Consider the following 13728-nt stretch of genomic DNA (forward strand, 5'->3'; position numbering starts at 1 on the left):
GTCTCCAGGTGCCCCGGGGCCAGGATGACTGTGCCTCTGGGCTCCCCTAACGGCTTGGCCCCGAGGTCCTGAACATCCTCTGTTTCCTCTCAACCATGGCTCTATAGATGCTTATCCCACAGCAGCAGGTGCTGGGGCCGGGAGCATCTGCTGAATGGATGAAGGGAGGAGGGAAAGAAAAGAGGCAGGATTGGTCAAGAAAGTCCTTGCATCCTTACCCACAAAGGTGAAGCGCTCCACCGGCGGGCGGACACAGCAGATCCGGCTTAGGCTCTCACCCACCTTTCCCAGGATCTTGGCTATGAGAGAGAGCAAGGGACAGAGGGGGAACCACTCACAACTCACACTCCCCTCAGCCCTGAGTTTGGGCCGCTGGAATCAATGTAGCTGCTCTGGAGGGGCGGGGGTTGGGGCGGGGGAGGCAGGAGGAGGACAGAGAGAAAGAACAGAAACCTGACAGCCCCAACTCCCTCTCCGCATCCACGGTCCAAGGCATAAGCATTCTGAGCCCTAGATGGGAATCTATTTTCTAATCGTGTTTATTACACTATTGAAAAATTGGAAAATATGGAAGGGGAACATATATATATAAAGGAAAATAAAAAGCACCCATTATTCCACGGCTAGAGATAATCACCACTAAAGCATTCACTTAGTATTTTTCTTCTATTTTTATTATATGTGTTATGCAGATTGGTCTATGTAACAAAAGTTGTAAATATGCTGTAGTGTATTTTCCATTTAATGGACATGTGCTCTGTTTGCACTTTTTTTTTTTTTTTTTTTTTTAAATACCGTGGGCTTTTTCTCAGCCACTCCCAACATGAAACACTAATGCCCAAATCCACGGAGACTCGGCCTGTGGCAAGGAACTCAGAATAATTTCTGCTGGGCGAAGGCCTTCTTTCCCATGCAGATGGTCTTTAGAATAATCAGACATCCTACTTTGGCTGAGGGGGATCTGGTTTTCAGTGATCTCTCTGGGCTCTAATCCAGAAATTTTTTCTCAGGCCCCACATAGAGCTGTATGCAAACTATGCAATTCTGGCTCTTCCTTATGAATTACCCTATTTATGACAGACTGATCACAAAACAGCTCATGGTCTCTAGGATTGAAAAGTAATACTAGGATCTGTCTCTTGCAAATTGGCCTAGAAGAAAATCCTAGAACATGGACCTTGGAATCAGACAGTTCTAAACATGAACTCTGGCTCTTCTACTCCTGAGCTGTGTGACCTTAAGCAAATCACTTACCTTCTCTGAAGCTGTTTTCCCTTTGTAAACAAGACTAGAGTATCTACATCACAGAAGTACTGCATTAAATGAAAACCCCTGTAAAGCACTGAGCACCGTGCAAGCATATAGTACTAGCTGTTGGCTAAGTGTTGGGGCGGTGCTGCTCTTTGTCACCAAAGGGATGGCTGAGGTGTGGGGCTCTGGCTACAGAGTGCCTGGGTTTGACTCCTGGCCCCGCTACATCCCTGCTCTGTGACCCTGGGCAAGATCCTCAACCCCTTGGAAAAGGCAGAGAAAACTCCCCCTTTGCAGCTTCGATCCCCGGTTAAGGCAACCACATTTACGTAAAATGCGCACCATCACCCCGTCTCTCTCTCTGTCTCTGTCCCTGTCTCTTTCACTGCGGCTCTTTCTCTCTGATGCTCTATATTAAGAGTTCCCAAAGTACAGTCCCTGGACCAGAGCATCAGCGTCACCTTTTTAAAAGCGCAAATTCTTTTCCTCCTAGCCCCACTGAATCAAATTCTGGGGTGGCATTTAGCGATCTGGATTTGAACAAGCCATCCAGGCAATTCTGAAGCTTGAGGACCACTGTTCTATAGCAACGTTTCCTTACCTGCCGTGGGCTTGGTGGGCACATTGCTGTTCTGGTAAATGGGCTGGGAGGTCTCATTCTGGGGCTGTCCGATGACAGGTGTCATGGAGGGTGTGTTAACATTGGAGAGGATGCAGCCAGTCACCCGCTAGGGGAAGAAGGGCAGAGTCGGTGACATTAGCCAAGTGACTTACGCAAGCGTTTCCCAGTTATTGCCAAATGCTCATCTGCTTGTCCACCATCGTGAGGTGTCCTGGAGCTGCGAAAGAGGACTGGGGTGGGTTCTAGACCCAGCTGTCCCACGACCACACGAGGCTGGCAGGAGGCAAGAGAGCTCAATGGGAAAAAGCACGGGATGTGTTGATGCACAGACTTGGGTTCGAGTTTGAGCTCTGCCCCCCTCTGGCTGTGTGACCTTGGATAGCTACTTAACTGCCCCTGAATCTCCATTCAGGAACCTGACACACAGAGGGAACAGAGCTGCCTTTCTGGGTTGCGGCAAGATTACCCAAGCGAACACACACCGAGTGCCTCTAGTGCATCCGGCATGTAGCAGGAACTTTGTACACGTTGTGACCTCCTGCGGATCATGCATACCTGCCCCTCCACCCCCCCTTGCTTCATGGGGCTCAAATGAGGTCATGTCTGCAAAAGGGCTGTACAAGCTTGGGAAAGGTCATACAAACACCAGGCGCTATCACCACCTGCCACCTCTCCAGGCCAGAGATGCCAATGGCAGGGCCAGGCCGGGAGTGGTGCCAGGCAGAGCAGGATGTGTTTGTGCTGCAGGAAGGGGGGGCGGGGTTCTGGGCACTCTTGCGCCTGCTCACAGTGTGAATGCACATTCCAGAGCCAAACGGAAATTCTATGTGTATTATCCATTGTCCCGTGTTATCTGGCCCGCTGCTTCTCTCTAGGGCCACAGAAAACACAGAACTGATAACGCAGCATTCTTCACAGCTGACCCAGAAGCAACCCCCGCCCCTTTGCCTGAGTGGGTGGGAGAGAGAAACAAAGGATGAATTTTCAATCTGTTTAGCTTCCCAGAGCCCTTGCTTATTCAAGGTCCCTTCCCTGAAAGCCAACCATCACCCTTTCCGCATTACTGAGTCTGGCTGCCAGAGGGTCCCCAAGTCCCAGGGCTGAGGTCACCCTCCAAGACATCTTCCACCCGCAATCCCGCAGCCAGAGCAGCGTGTGAGTCCTCCCAAGCCCTGGAAGGGCAGGCATTCCCTCTTGTGGGGTGACCTGTCACTGCTGCAGTATTCCTGACAGGAGATGGTCACGACAGCATCCGGCCACATCTGGGGGCCAGCTGAGGTCGGGGACCACGGGGGTCTTCTCAGCCGGCTTTGTGGGAGTCTCCGCCCAGCTGCAGCCAGTGGAGTGGAGGGGACAGTCTGCCTCTTTTTTATTATGATTTCACCTCCAGGAAAGAAAATGCCACATGCCCATCAAATAACTGGTGTGGTAACTGAGGACTTTCTTCCTCCTGCAGCGTGTGCATCATTCGTCCCATTGGACCTGTTTGGTGCTGGAGGAGAACAGTGCTAGCCACCTGCTCCACTCTGCCCCCACGTGCTCCCATGTTCTCAAAAGCCTGTATCACCTATCCATTCCCGCGTCTCTCTCCTCCCCCCCCAAGAGGTTTGCTTTCCACGCAGGAACACAGGCCTGATGCTGGGACTGGGGAGACAGGCAGCTCCAAGCTCCCACTCCAAAGTGCATCATGACTGACATTATCTGCAGGTCTATGACCATGACCGCAACAGCTGCGGCCCCAGCCAAGCATCACTGGCCCAGACTCCTGCCTCTGGGCATGAGTAACAGAGGGAGGGTTCGAGAAGCCCAGACATCTAGACAGCAGAAACAGCAGCCAGGCTTCCTGGCTGGTATAGCCAGGGCTCAGGCCTGCCTGCAGGGCCCCTGGTTCCTCCCTTCCATCGTGCAGCCTGCAGCTCCTGGGTGAGCAGAAGGAGCGCTGGTCCCCAGCCGCGTCCCCAGCTGACATGTAGTGTGAGAAATTCACTCATGTGAAGCCACTGAGATGTGAAGGATGTTGGCCTATCTTAGCCTGTCCTGACCGATACATCCTTATACAGCAAGAGGAGAGGTCTTTGATCACTGCTGCTGTTCAGACCAGCCCAGAGGAGCAGGTCAGCGCCACTCTATGTCAGAGTCCTTTCCAGGGGGCCCAGGACAGACTCAGGATGTGTGTGAAGGGTTCTGAAAGCAGAAAGAAGGGGGATGGGATTTCTTCAATTCCACGGGGAAGGAACTTAACAGGTGAAGCCGCAGCCAGCCAGTCCTTTCTACTGCCCTTGCTCTTGACTTCCTGGGTGGCCTGGAGCCCCCAAGATCCAGCACTGTTGAAATAAAGCACTGTGCACAGCTGGTGGAGTGTGGGGGCTCTGGGGCTGCTGAGAGCCCTCCAAGGAGAAGATTCTGACAGGCCCTCTGACGGCAAACGCAGGTGGGAGGGAGGCGCTCCCTGTGTCCCGAAGATGCCATTTTGATCTCTGCCGGGGGCTGGGGAGGGCTCAGCATCAGGCTCAGCGGAGGGAGGAGGAGGGACTGCAGCCTGTCTCGGTGGGCCGGGCTTTTCATCCTGTCTGGGTGGGAGTCGATGGGTTGGTATTGATCTGCGAAGGCTGCTTTCTGCACATGCGGCCGGTGCTGCTGGCTGGTGTGGAACCTGTGCTTACCCAGCAGCCAGCTCCTCTGTCACTGCCTCCTGCTGCCAGCCCCGGGCACCCCTTGTGTGGACTAGGCAGTCACTGTGTCCTCAGAGACCCCAATTCACCTCTCGGTGCTTCCTCTTACCCACAGATAAAACGAGGCTCAGAACACCATCTGCCCGCAGACATTTTTTTTTTTTTTTTTGTCTTATTAGAGCCACACCCGCAGCATATGGAGATTCCCAGGCTAGGGGTCGAATCAGAGCAATCCATCCTCCTCACCTCTGCTGAGCCTGATGCTGAGCCCTCCCCAGCCCCAGACAAAGATCAACATAGCTGCCGGCCCACACCACAGCCACAGCAACGCCGGATCTGAGCCGCGTCTGCGACCTACACCACAGCTCATGGCAACGCTGGATCCTTCACCCACTGAGTGAGGCCAGGGACCGAACCCGCAACCTCATGGTTCCAAGTCGGATTTGTTAACCACTGAGCCATGATGGGAACTCCCCTCGGGCTCTCGTGAGGAGGAATGTTCTCATGACGGCGATGCCCGTGGGTCAGAAGCACTCCAGTCCCAGCGTGATAAGCTGCAGTGAGAGGACCGCTGGGTCTCCAAGATGTGCGGCAGGAGGACCTGGATGCTGGTTCCTCTGCCCAGCGCCCCCTCTCCTCCTGACTTTCTTTGTCTGGTCCTCCTTCTCTCCTCACTTTCCAAAGTTTTCCAGCTGTGATCTTAAGCCCACCTCAAACTCACTGCCAGAAGATGAAAACTGTCCCCAGGTCACATCCAGGCAGGGAGCAGCCTCTGGTGCTGCTCTGGGTTCCTAAGTCACTGCCCTCCTGGGTGCTGCTCAGAGCCTGGCCTCCGCCACTAATGGCCAAGAAGCAGGAGACACCCTTTGCCTGGCCTGCCCGGCTTCTGTGGGCTGTTGGGCCCAGCTCACCTTCATGAGGTCCCGATGGTGTTCGAGAACGCTGCAGGTGGTCTGCCAGGTGTCCTGGTAGCACTCCCACGGGTCCACCCTGACAATCAGAAAGATGTTTCCCTTGGTTTCCATTCTCACACTCTATCCTTACGGACACAGCGCTCAACAAGCTTAGCAGACCTGGTCATACCGTGGACTTAGATCTCGAATCGGATACAACATGGGCTCAGATCACCTTCCTGCCCCTCGGTTTCCCCTCTGCAAAATGAGAGGAGTATGACAGAGGGTCACGTGAACAGATGCTGGTACCAGACCGGCCAGGGTTAATCCCAGCACCTGATCTTCCCAACTGTGGGGTTTTTGGGGAAGGTTAGCTGACCTTTGGTGCTCACATTCCCATCTGTAAAACAGAACTGAGAATAATAGCTCTCTTGTGGGGTTATGAGAAGGGGTCAATGTGTTTTATATCCAAGGGGACTAGTATAGCATCTTGCTCTGATTCTCACCTGCAAAACGGGAACTCTCTGGACCTTACGGGATTGTGATAAGAATTCAATGAGCCAGGCCCTCATCCAGTGGTGACTGCAGTTACCTGCCCTGGGGAATCTGCATGTGTCCACCTCCCTGTGCAGTGGGGCGCTCTGTGGGCATGGAGGTGATCACGACAGCCAGACCCCAAGGCACGGCCCGGAAGACTGGCCCACACCTGCTGCACTTCCAGGATGGAAAGTGAGCAGGGATCCAGCGCCAGACTGATAGAGCACTCGGGCTTAACTGCCAACTTAATGAGCTGCTAAACTGGGATGTTTCTCAAACATGTTCTTAGCAGCTGAACGCTCCCTGCCCACCTCCCATCACGCAGCACACCGAAAGTTCCCAGAGCGGAGAGCTCACAAACTAAGAACCCTTCGAGACCCAGCTTGCCCTGGGCCTGGTTCCCCGAAGATTCCTGACCACTCTCCCCCCTTGAGATGAGCAGACACCTGCCCTGGCTAAACAGGCCCCAGTGTGCCCAGCCCCTATCTCTAAAGCTAGCTCCAAGCCTCAATTCTCGAGATTCTGGCTGTCCCAGTGCCTGGAGAAGGGCAGGGCAGGGCAGGCCGTGAGTGTTCAGTAAGGATTTGTTGACTGAATGAGGGAGTTATTTGAGAAGCTTCTAGTCACATACAAGCAGTAACAGTCTCCTGCCCAGAATGTCCTGACTGGTCCCCTTGTCCCCTGAGATCCTGAGGTCATGAGGTGCAGTGCGAGGGGCTTCACGTCTCCCCTGACTGGATCACAGATGCGCTGTTGGCCCTCAAGCTCCTTGCCTTCCTCCGAGCCGTCTCCCTAGCTGACGTCTAAGTCGGGGGTGGGGGACGAGAGGTCTGTACAGGGCAAGGCTGCTCACACAAATCCCTGCACACGGACGGCCCGGATCACAATTTCATTGTTGTTGTTGCTTTCCTTCGCTGCCCTCATTTCCGCCCACCCCATCTTGTCTCCGCTCACTCTCTGCAGCCCTCATTCTGAGGTCAACTGCCCTTCATTTCTCTCCTTTCATGGAAACCTCTAGGTGCTGCTTATTTTTCCATGGGGGGAAATTACAGTACAAATGGTGTGCCCTTATTTTTTTTTAACCGTCATCTTCTTATGCAAATTATAACCGTAGGAGCTTGGGGGAGCACAATTAGCATAATTAGTGGAAGCTTGCTTTAATTACACCACAAGCCCAGCGGCTAACGGAGGACGGATGAAGGCGTTTGCCATCTCAGCGAGAGGACTGTGCAGGGACCATTGGAAGGAAAGGCGGCCAGCGCGGGCTCGCCCCGCACCTCTGTGCACCCTAGGGAGCCTGAGTTCAGGAACAGGGAAGAGCCCAGGCCAGGGGACACTCCCTGAAAGGTAGCAAGAGCTCAGGGAAGTGAGCAGGGATGGAGGGGAAGGGTACTTCTCATTTTCTGGCCCTGCCTCACCCCAGTCCCAAAGACGTGTTTGGAAGCTCGGCGTGTACCCCTGAATTCAAAAGTGCCAGAGCAGATGAAACCCTGAAAGTCCTCTCTTCAGTTTCATGGGCTCCATAGCTTGGTTAAAAAATAAAGTCATCAGTTGGGCCACCCCAGAATGTTTACGTAATTATTGCCTGTGTGGGGCTAATATCTACCCCCCATCTCCTGTGGGGTCCAAATTGCTGTGGGGACTCTTCCTTTTTTCCACCCATCCCCAGGGAGCAGGGCCACCCACCTCTGGCCTCATGGGGCCAGCCCTACCTGATCCAATCGGAGTTCTGGACGGCCAGCTGACACATGATGAGACGGTGCCGGCTTGACACAAGGCCCTGGGAAGCAACAGAGCAGTGGTTGGGAGGTTCGCTGTGACCCCACAGCCTCCCCAAGTCTTCATCCCAAGCCACCCCACTATAAAAATGCAGCGTTGTTCAGTGGTGACAGAGAATGAGGTGTGAGCCCTCTTCGTGTCCATCTGCCACACACAGCCATGGAAGGGCAGGGGGCGGGGGGCGGGAGTTAGAAGGTGTGTGCAGTGTACCCCCAACAGGGCCACAAGTGAGCCTCGAACTGACCGAGCAGCCAGTGTTCGCCCAGCACAGGCATGAGACTTAACTTGGCAAGTGCTGCCTTGTCTCACGGCTCAGTCTGGCTGGTGACGTCCCCAGAACCCACCAAGTTGGACCTGGGGGAGGAGAGGAAGGACCAGGAGAGCTTCTACGTGGTCTGAGATGTGCAGCAGGGATGGAGGGGCAGGGAAATGAATTCTAAATCAGATTATAAGAGGGATAGGTCTTTTTCTTCTAAAATCCCAGGAAAGAGTGCCTAGCCCATAATGAGTCGCCAGGTCGCATTTGGCCCTCAGCAGGTGTGCCTGCTCTTCTTTTAATCAGTTCCAACTGGGCCAGGTCGCGGGCAGCTGTTTCTCCCAGCTGCTGCCCACACCCACCCATCTGACCTGATCCACTCAGGTCAGACTGTGGTCCAGAGACGGGAAGCAGGACACCTGTTCCTGGCTATTTTGTGTTTCCAGGAATCCTAAGAGCAATGGCAGTGGGGCAGTATTATACCAGGGGAGCCCTCAGGAAGGGGGGCCACGGAAGAGGGGGGCAGAAGAGGACCCACCTGTTTTCCATAGGAGTCGTGGACAGGAGAGACAATCCCGCCAATGACAATAAACCTTCCGGTTTTGTGCAGATAATCCCTGGCTCTTTCTAATTAAGAAAAGAAAACCGCACATTATGAAGAGGCATGGATTAAAGGTGATAACTGAAATCAATGTGCTCAGCTCTGTAAGGCTTAGTTCCCATCTCTCCTGCCATTTAAACAGAAAATTGCCAACTTTCAAAGCAAACGTTGGTGATTCAAAAGGTTAAGGAACCAGATTTCAGCCCCCAAGGCAAAAGGATTTAGAACTCCGGGGGATTAATCCAGGTTTAAAGGTCCTCCTGATAAGCGTAGAGAGTCTTAAAACAAGCACCTTGCAAGCAAAGCCAATACATAGAGCAACAGACTGGAATTTACCACCAGGATCACGACCAGACATGCCAACGTGGAGGACTAATTTTTTAAAAAGAAAAAAGAAGATGCCTTCCCATAATATGAAAGGGGAGCTGATTGCCTCGTCTAGCTACTCGGAAGAGGAAAATCACCAAAACAAATTTAAAGGGGCGCCTTCATAATTAGAGAGAATTAACATCGGACCAGAAAACCATCATTACAGTTGGCTGAGCAAAGTTCAGCCGCAGAAAATTTTCTTTTTTTTTTCCTGCTGAAAAAAATTTGGGATGTTGCCTTTTCAAATTTATCAGACAAGCCCCATTTCATTTTCATGCGAATATTCAGCAAACAAGGAAGGAATGAAGGTTCTTACTTCCAAGGGGGTTCACTGTATAAATCCAAGAGGCCCTGAGCTTATATGGCTGAGGGAAGGCGGTGTGGACTTACTGTGCAGCTGGTGTATTCTACAAGGGAAAAGGGGCTTGGGTGGCAAGGCTAGCTGTGTAATTTACACAGGATTATCTTGATGTAGCTCTTTAAACTTAAAAATAATTCTCATCAAGAGAGAGAATTTTAATTTTTAAATTTTTTTATTAATTTAATTTAATTTTTTTTTGGCTTTTTAGGGCTGCACCAGTGGCATATGCAAGTTCCTAGGCTAGAGGTCCAATCAGAGCTGCAGCTGCTGGCCAACACCACAGCCACAGCAATGCAGGATCTGAGCTTCGCCTGCGACCTACACCACAGCTCAGGGCAACACTGGATCCTTAACCCGCTGAGCGGTGCCAGGGATAGAACCCGAAACATCATGGTTACTAGTAGGATTTGTTTCTGCTGCGCCACAACGGAACTCCTACTTTAAAATTTTTTTTTAATTTTTTTTTTTTTTTTTTGTCTTTTCTAGGGCCGCACCTGCGGCATATGGAGGTTCCCAGGCTAGGGGCCTAATTGGAGCTGTAGCCCACGGCCTACGACAGAGCCACAGCAACGCGGAATCCGAGCCGTGTCTTCGACCTACACCACAGCTCACAGCAACGCCAGATCCTTAACCCACTGAGCCAGGACAGGGATCGAACTTGCAACCTCATGGTTCCTAGTCAGATTCGTTAACTACTGCGCCACGATGAGAACTCCTAAATTATTTTTTTAATGACAGCACCCACGGCACATGCAAGTTCTGGGCCAGGGATTGAACTGCCGCCACAGCTGCAACCTATACCACAGCTGTGGCAACACTGGATCCTTAATGCACTGTGCCCAGCTGGGGATCAAACCTGTACCTCCTCCACGACCAGAACTGCTGCAGCTGGAGTCGTAATCCACTGTGAACCCAATGTGAAATCTCTTAGAGTTTAAAAAAATAATAAACTTCATTTTTTAAAGCCCAGTTTTAGGTTCGAAGAACAATTGAGCAGATACCACGTAGAGTTTTATGTACTCACTTCCAACCCCCCCTCCCATTTCCCCTCTTATTACTACCTTGCATTAGTGTGGCGTATTCATTACATTTGAGGTGCCCATACGGACATGTTATTATTAACTATAGACCACACTTTAAGATTCACTCTTTGTGTTGTACAGTTCTGTGGGTTTGGATAAATGCATAATGATATGTGTCCACGTTATAGTTTCATAGAAAATGCTTTCTCCGCCCTCAAAGTCCACTGTGTGGTCTACCTAGTCATCCCTCTCCCTCCTCCTGACTGCTGGGAACCACTGAGCTTTTTACTTCTTTCACTTAGCAGTTTGTATTGAAGCTTCCTCCATGTCTTTTCCTGGCTTGATAACTCCTTCATATTGCTGAATAATCTTACTCTGCTGTCCAGATGTACCAGTTGGTTTATTCATTCACCAAAGGGGAAAGACATCTTGGTTGCTTCTAGTTTTCACAGATTATGAACAGAGCTGATATAACACTCAGGTGCAGGTTTTTTGAGTGAGCATAAATGTTCAACTCAGGTAAATACCTAGGAGTGTGACAGCCGAAACATATATGGTAAGACTACGTTTAATTTTGCAAGGAACTACCAAAGTGTCTTCCAAAGTGGCTGTACCGCTTCGCATCCCACCAGCAATGAAGGAGCGTTCCTGCTGCTCCACATCCCTGCCAGCATTTGGTGGTGTCGGTTTTTTTGGATTTAAACCATTCTAACAAGTGTATCACCTTTGCTTTTTCAGAGTGATATTATTTCACCCATTTTCAAGTTGTATTTTGAGGCCAACAATAAGTTGATATTTGAGTAAATTTTGATATCTGAGTAAATGCCACAGCACTTCTCTTCCTTTGGCCTTTATATCCCCGTCTTCCTCAAGTTCACTTGCACATGGCCTTTGGCTGTCACAGATCCTCTGCCGAAATAAGCCAGACCTTCCTTCCTCTCCCTGTCTTATAAAAAGTACCTTCTTTGTTCCCTCCACTTGCCCAAACTTTTCATTTGAAGTTCAGCTCTATCCCACATTCAGCTTGCCTGCTCTGGCAACATCCTCCATTGCTGGACTTACTGATTTACTAGCTACCTGTGCATCCTATTCAAGGGACCTGGTCTGGACATTGTTTCTGAAAGTTTATGCTTTCACTCCTCTTCTGCACTGAATTCTTCAAAGCCAGGGATGTGCAGTTAACAAATATGTGAAAAGCAAGCTGAATGTAGGATGATTCACAATTCAAACAACCTTGACCTATTATGTGGCCACTTGACACACTGTGCAGGCTTAAGCAAACATGTCTGTGGTCCAGAAGTGGTTCAGTCTGTCACCCATGCCAAAGCCCTCTTGGGCTCTTAAGCACTCCGCACAGTGACTTGTTTATTGAGCAACACATGCTCAACAAATGCTATACCAAGAGGCTCATGTAACCACCTGCCTTCAGGGTTCCTTCCACTGGGCCGTGCTGATCCAGAGTCACCTGCTCCATTCCTCAGACCACACTCCAGAACTTCCAGAGGAAATAGGTTGCACGAAGCAACCTCACTGCCTTAGAAAATGTTACCCTTTTCTTCAGGCCAAGATGAGGGGCCACTTCTCCTGGCAATGCTTCAAAGTTCACTGTCTCACAAAGAAGCAATTTTTGAAAGGACTACCCCCAATCCTACACCCTAAAAAAAAAAAAAATGTATTCTTGATCTGATATAGTTTAACCCCGAAGAGTCGTGACAATGATCATGTAGTCGATTCAATTCAGTTAACATGTATTGAGCACAAAACAGCATGATGGATGCTAGAGGGATAAGAGAGTAAAGCTGGCTTTATCTATTATTCTCCAAAGGTTCACAATAATGGAGAAGCAGAAGGCCACGCTGATGGCCCTAATGAGAGACAAACTGGGTGAGTGCTATAGCTGTGGCTTTCAACATTGTTGTTGGTATTTTACTACAACCCTCAGTAAGAAATACATTTTAACACTGACACAATACACACATGTGATATATAAATATATACGTATCATTAACTGAAACACATTACGTATTTTCCAATGTATTCGAGTAATTATAAATTTAAATAAAAAGCTGTCACAACCTATTAATGGGTGGCAACCTATAGTTTGAACAACACTGCTGAAACTGTGATACTAAGGGCAAGGGGGAAAGGGACAGGAGAGATAATTCTGTCCTTCCAAGGAGAGTGAGGCATTCCAGGAAATACCCAGAAATTACATAGTGGAAAGTATGCTCCCCAACTGGTTTAGTCTTAACCACTATGGCGGGGCCCTAGGGGGCTTCGTAGGGAGGGGTGAGGGTGAAGGAGGGGCACTGTTGGCTAACTAAGCAAGTGGGAATCAAACTTCAGAGGGCGCTGAAAGCCAAGCCAAGGAGTATGACCATTATGCCATTGTTTGGTCAACATGTATCCTGTGGACCAGGAGGCTATTCAAATGCAGATGTTTCGGTCCCAGTCCAGAGTTACTGAATTGAAATCTCTGGGATTGGGCTTAACAGTCTACTTTTAAAATTAGTTTCTCTGGAGTTCCCATTGTGGCGCAGTGGAAACGAATCCAACTAGTATCTATGGGATGCAGGTTTGATCCCTGGCCTCGCTCAGTGGGTTGGGGATCCAGCACTGCTGTGAGCTGTGGTGTAGGCTGCAGATGCAGCTCGGATCCTGCGTTGCTGGGGCCGTGGCAAGGGGCGGCAGTGGCAGCTCTGATGGAATCCTTAGCCTGGGAGCTTCCATACGCCACAGGTGCAACCCTAAAAAAAGCATAATAATAATGATAATAATAATAAATAAAATTAGTTTCCCCAGGTGATTCTTCTGTTCTCTAAAGTTTGAGAACAACAGAAATACATAGACAACCATGAAGATGGAACATGTAGAAAGTAGGGAGTCACTGAAGGCCACGGAAGGGGGAGTGACATGCTCTGAGCTGGAGGAAAAACTCGCAGAAGAAACAGTAAAGACGGTGAAAAGTCCTATCTTAAAAGAGACAGTCATTCCTGGCAGGAAGTTTATGGCCTGGTGATGAGGGACGGGGGGAAGACCCATCAAAACTTCCCAGAGGATGTTCCGGAACCATGGGAAGTAGGATTTCCTCCTCTCTCCAGACATTTTTGTTTGCCTTGCCTCTGGGGCTCTGCACTTGACTCTGTCAATGCCACGTAATCTGAGCAGCGATCTTTCAGACCATACACTTATGACTGTACTAACAGCACTTAGGTCTTGTGCTCTGCAATTCACTAATTGCCTTACGATCCTCTAATTTGAATGGAATGTCAGGCAAGAAAGTAGCTGGAACTCGGCTAAATAATACTGTCCAGGAGAAGACACAATTATTCTCTTTGTTCCCCAAAGAGATCCTTTTTATTTAT

General features: G+C 50.2%; 1 protein-coding gene across 9 annotated transcripts in view; it reads right to left on the reverse strand.

Annotated features, from left to right (window-relative positions):
• NMNAT2 (nicotinamide nucleotide adenylyltransferase 2) overlaps positions 1 to 13728 on the reverse strand; it is a 200319-nt gene that overhangs the window by 25695 nt on the left and 160896 nt on the right. For all 9 annotated transcript variants that reach the window (XM_084977959.1, XM_021063806.2, XM_084977956.1 and 6 more), the window contains 5 exons: positions 8549 to 8637; positions 7688 to 7755; positions 5457 to 5535; positions 1853 to 1979; positions 219 to 299 (listed from right to left, as the gene is read on the reverse strand). In XM_084977959.1, the coding sequence (XP_084834085.1) occupies positions 219 to 299; positions 1853 to 1979; positions 5457 to 5535; positions 7688 to 7725 (325 nt within the window). In that variant the 5' untranslated portion in view covers positions 7726 to 7755; positions 8549 to 8637. The remainder of the gene's footprint in view (positions 1 to 218; positions 300 to 1852; positions 1980 to 5456; positions 5536 to 7687; positions 7756 to 8548; positions 8638 to 13728) is intronic.

This window comes from Sus scrofa, chromosome 9 (assembly GCF_054392235.1).
Source record: "Sus scrofa isolate SSC_HxYL_T2T_F1_AM1 chromosome 9, Sscrofa_HxYL_maternal_Yorkshire_Landrace_v2.0, whole genome shotgun sequence".
In the NCBI taxonomy this organism is placed as follows: domain Eukaryota; kingdom Metazoa; phylum Chordata; class Mammalia; order Artiodactyla; family Suidae; genus Sus; species Sus scrofa.